The sequence below is a fragment of the Salvelinus sp. IW2-2015 genome, linkage group LG1, assembly GCF_002910315.2.
Source record: "Salvelinus sp. IW2-2015 linkage group LG1, ASM291031v2, whole genome shotgun sequence".
NCBI lineage: Eukaryota > Metazoa > Chordata > Actinopteri > Salmoniformes > Salmonidae > Salvelinus > Salvelinus sp. IW2-2015.
This window is the reverse complement of record NC_036838.1, coordinates 36,154,308-36,159,577: the sequence shown is the minus strand read 5'-3', so window position 1 is coordinate 36,159,577 and position 5,270 is coordinate 36,154,308. Positions and strand designations below refer to the sequence as shown.

The 5,270-nt window shown below is 49.6% G+C and overlaps 1 protein-coding gene across 1 annotated transcript; it reads right to left on the bottom strand.

The window, feature by feature from the left end:
- Positions 1–680: 680 nt before the first annotated feature.
- Positions 681–3,439, bottom strand: LOC111974697 (G-protein coupled receptor 22-like). The gene has a single exon (XM_070444571.1). It carries the CDS (start codon positions 3,333–3,335, stop codon positions 1,629–1,631), a length of 1,707 nt encoding a protein of 568 aa, XP_070300672.1. The 5' UTR covers positions 3,336–3,439; the 3' UTR covers positions 681–1,628.
- Between the last annotated feature and the right edge of the window lie 1,831 nt (positions 3,440–5,270).

Genomic DNA, 5,270 nt, shown 5'->3' with positions numbered 1-5,270 from the left:
AACCACGAAGCACGGAGGTGGCAGTATCATGTTGTGGGGGTGCTTTGCTGCAGGAGAGACTGGTGCACTTCACAAAATAGATGGCATCATGAGGGAGGAAAAGTATGTGGATATATTGAAGCAACATCTCAAGACATCAGTCAGGAAGTTAAAGCTTGATCACAAATGGGTCTTCGAAATGGACAATGACCCCAAGCATACTTCCAAAGTTGTGGCAAAATGGCTTAAGGACAACAAAGTCAAGGTATTGGGGTGGCCATCACAAAGCCCTGGTGGATGGTTCTATATATAATTTGTGGCCAGAACTGAAAAGCATGTGCGAGCAAGGAGGCCTACAAACCTGATTCAGTTACACCAGCTTTGTCAGGAGGATTGGGCCAAAATTCACCCAACTTATTGCTTATGAAGCTTATGGAAGGCTACCCGAAACATTTGACCCAAGTTAAACAATTTAAAGGCAATGCTACCAAATACTAATTGAGTGTATGTAAACTTCTGACCCACTGGGAATGTGATGAAAGAAATAAAAGCTGAAATAAATCATTCTCTCTACTATTATTCTGACATTTCACATTCTTAAAATAAAGTGGTGATCCTAACTGATGTAAGACAGGGAATATTTACTAGGATTACATGTCAGGAATTGTGAAAAACTGAGTTGAAATGTATTTGGCTAAGGTGTATGTAAACTTCCGACTTTAACTGTGTGTGTATGTATATATATATATATATATAAACACACACACACACACACACACACACTCTGGACTCTGACATTGCTCGTCCTAATATTTCTATATTTCTTAATTTCATTCTTTTACTTTTTAGATTCATTAGCATTTTTGTGTATTGTTATATATTATTGCACTGTTGGAGCTAGGAACAAAAGCATTTTGCTACAACCGCAATAACATCTGCTAAATATGTGTATGCAACAAATAACGTTTTATTTTATTTGGGTGTTTTTGGAGCCTTTGTTCATATTTTTTCGGGGCCCTCATACTACACAATGAGGATGAGGAAGCAATTTGCTGTTTGGGGTAAGTAAAATAAAACAAAAAACATGAAATCACAAAAAAGGTGTCAGGACCCTTCTATAACATGCCATTTACAGTACATCAAAAATAGGTTGTAAAAAAAGGTTGTAAAAAAGAAAACTTCTCCTTTAATGCATGACTAATCAAATGATAAACTGTTACTGGATATTGACTCTCATTGAGWTCTGTGTGCAGGTAGATATTGTGTTCACTTGTTCCGTGAATGACAACAGGTTGATCAATGTGTGTGGATATTTTTGCTCTGTACCTATACTGGGATGTATATCTACAGTAACTAAGGTTGCGGCAACGCAGGTGATGTCACATATTGCTTTGTAGCTTGGCATTGCCATGGAGAAGGAGTGGCCATCTTGTCGTTAACTGGGGGACTAATGATGAGCTGTGTACATAGATCACAGAGCAGGTCTGATGTTAATTAGAGCTCTGGGTCCACCTGCCATCATCACACATCTGGATGGAGGGAGGTGCTGATGATGTCGTGTGACCTTTGTCAACTATCACATACTGTACACCCATATACACATGCACGCTCGCTTGCACACGCACGCACACACACAGCTGCACGGCCCCTCATTCTCTCACAGCCACTGTTAGGCAGTTACTGGTGGCGTCACTGCCCTCCAGTCGGGGCTTGCGTCCCTTCCTCTGTCCACCCCCCTGCACCCAGGAGTTGTGAATAACAGTTCCCCCGTTGGGCGCCGGGTCCACCTGCAGCAGGGACACCACCCTCTTCTTGACATGGGTCTTCAGCGCTTTACGCAGCTTCTGCCTGGTGAAGGCATAGAGTAGCGGGTGGAAGATGGTGGTGCCGTATGCCATGGCCAGGAAGCAGAGCCTCACACGTACCAGGCCATCGCTGGGGCCCAGACACAGTATCAACACGTTCACCATGGACAGAGGAGCCCAGCAGCCCAGGAAAGAAGAGATGATGATCAGGGACATCTTGAAGACTCTCCGCTGGCGCTCCCGCCGGTCCCGGTGGCGCCTCACGGCCCTCCTCAGGGCGATGATGGCTGACACAGAAGCCTGGACGCCTGGGCGGTCTGCCGCTGCCGCCGGTGGGGGGGAGATGCCATCAGTGGGGTTAGGAGTCGCTGGGGTGGTGGCGCTGGGGGTGGTGGCGGCGGTGTTGGTGACCCCCGTGGCCCCACTGTCAGAGGTAACCAGGGGCATGGAGGAGAGGGGCGGGAGGGAGCTGGGGGATGGGATGAGGGGCGGGTGGGTGAGGCGTTGGTTCTGGCTGGAGGAACCTCTCCCCTCTGTGGCCAGACTCAGCCCCTTCCTCCTTTGTCTCCGCCTGCGGATCCTGCAGCCTGAGTCCTTATTGGAGGCCCGTGGGCCCCTCTTGATGTGGGTGCCGATGCGGATGTTGAGGGCCTGCAGGATGCGGGAGTATGTGAACAACATGACGACCACGGCGATGAAGAAGCAGGGCACCTGCAGGAGGAGGTGGTAGTACATGGCCAGGCCCGTGTGGTAGCCCTGCCCACCCACACATAGCAGTGTCCGGTTCTGCCTCAATGGCGGCAGGGGGTGGGAGTAGTATGGAGTAGAGGGGGTGGAGGGAGTGACGGTTAGCCCAGTGTGGTTTTGCCCAGTGGGGGTCAGTCCAGTAGGGGCTTCAGAATCAGACTCAGGTATCAGATCCCCCATGTCCATCTCCAACCCTCCTCCAATCTCGCTGTCCTCCGCGTCAGACCCTATTGAGAAGAAGTCCCCCTCCAGGAAGGGCAGGAAGAAGACGGCCAGTGATATGGCCCAAACGGCAGCCAGGAGGAGTGCAGCACGTCGCGGAGTCAGCAGCCGCGTGGCTGGACGGACGGTGATGTCGTAGCGGTCCAGGCTGATGACCAGCACATTGATGGCCGTGGCCACACTGGTGAAGGTTACGCAGGCCTCATGGAAGCAGCACAGCGTAGCCAGGCTGCCCCCGCCACTACCGTCCACTGGGAGCAGGATGATCGCCACGGTCAGCGGCAGACACAGCACACACACCAGGATGTCCAGCACGTGCAAGCTGACTGTAACCATGTTGCTGACTGAGTCAACCAGGTTGGACTGGGCGCAGTAGAGCACCAGCACGGTCAGGTTGCTGCTGAAGCCGAGCACCAGCTCCAGCATCAGCACGGTGGTGAGGGACACCTGGAAGCCCAGGGGTAAGGGGACGCTCCAGCCCTCCTCAGTCCCCGACACGTCCCCTCTCTCCAAAAGTCCCGACCCCTGCCCATCGCTGGTCTCCAGGAGGTCAGTATAGCCCTTGGTCTCCATGGACACCATGGCACTCGCTCATGCATAGCAACGGCCAAGCCAGTCCATGCCCTGCCCTCTCCTTTTCTCCTGGCTTTGACTGGACGCTGATGAGAGTGATTGACAGGTCTGCACCTCTCTGAAGTTCTGTGGAGAGAAGGAGAGAAGGAGGGTGAATAGCTCAGCTAGTATCTATCACATTTTAGCTATAGGACCTAGAGCTCCTCTTAAGCCGCCAACAACAAATATGCAGCAACCATGATTAATTAACATCCAATCACATTAACCATTACTCTCTCGCGGGAAACCTTCACTCTTGTGCAGACATTTAGAAATGAAACATGACAATTTGAAAAATAAGCCACGGGAGTGTTTTGAGCGAGAATAAAGACGACTTTCGAGTAGTAAGACATGTATAAAAACAACAGATACCATTAATAAGAAGGGGCTACATTTTTGTCATTTAGCAGACGCTCTTATCCAGAGCGACTTACAGTAGAGTGCATACATTTTATTACATTTTTACATACTAAGACAAGGATATCCCTACCGGCCAAGAGCAGACGCTCTTATCCAGAGCGACTTACAGTAGAGTGCATACATTTTTATTACATTTTTTACATACTGAGACAAGGATATCCCTACCGGCCAAACCCTCCCTACCGGCCAAACCCTCCCTAACCCGGACGACGCTATGCCAATTGTGCGTCGCCCCACGGATCTCCCGGTTGCGGCCGGCTGCGACAGAGCCTGGGCGCGAACCCAGCCCAGCCTGGGCGCGAACCCAGCCCAGCCTGGGCGCGAACCCAGAGACTCTGGTGGCGCAGCTAGCACTGCGATGCAGTGCCCTAGACCACTGCGCCACCCGGGAGACAGCGTCTTATATGGTGAGCTACCTAGTGGCTAGGACAGGCAAGCCCCACACTATTGTGGAGGACTTAATTCTTCCTGCTGCCGCGGATATGACTGGGACAATGCTGGGGGAAAAGGCCAAAAAAACTATACAGACAATGCCTTCATCAAACAACACTGTTTCATGACGCATCAGTGACATGGCAGGAGATGTTTTGAAACAATTACTGCTTCGCATACAAGCCAGTGAATTATATGCGATGCAGCTGGATGAGTCAACAGATGTGGCAGGCCTGGCACAGCTCCTGGTATATGTCCGTTACGTTTATGGGGGGTCAATTAAGGAAGACATCCTCATCTGCAAACCACTGGAAACCTGGACAACATGAGAGGGTATTTTTAAAGTACTGGACAGCTTTGTGACATCAAATGCACTTTGGTGGTCAAGATATGTCGGTATCTGTACTGATGGCGCAAAAGCAATAACAGGGAGACATAGTGGAGTGGTAACACACGTGCAAGCAGTTGCTCCCGACGCCACTTGGGTACACTGCAGCATCCACCAAGAGGCTTGAAAGACGTTTTCGACACTACAGTGAAAATGGTTAACTTTGTTAAAGCAAAGCACCTGAGCGATCTGGGTGTGCAATTACGTAGGTACTGTACTTTCCCGAAACGGACGACACAAACAACTGGATTCGTTATCCCTTTTATGCCCTGCCTCCAGTCCACTTACTGATATCTGAACAAGAGAGCCTCGTCGAAATGGCAACAAGCGTTTCTGTGAAAATTGAATTTAATCAGAAGCCACTGCCAGATTTCTGGCAGGGCTGTGCTCAGAGTTTCTTGCCTTGGAAATCGCGCTGTTAAGACACTGATGCCCTTTGCAACCACGTACCTATGTGAGAGTGGGTTCTCAGCCCTCACTAGCATGAAAACTAAATACAGGCACAGACTGTGTGTGAAAAATTATTTAAGACAGACTCTCTCCAATACAACCCAACATTGTAGAGTTATGTGCATCCTTTCATGCACACCCTTCTTAATAACCTGTGGTGAGTTATTCACAATTTTTCATGAACAAATAAGGTTTTATATGTAAGATGGCTAAAT

Excerpts from the sequence above, each read along its gene's own strand:
- LOC111974697 (XM_070444571.1), bottom strand. The coding sequence starts at position 3,335 with ATGGTGTCCATGGAGACCAAGGGCTATACTGACCTCCTGGAGACCAGC.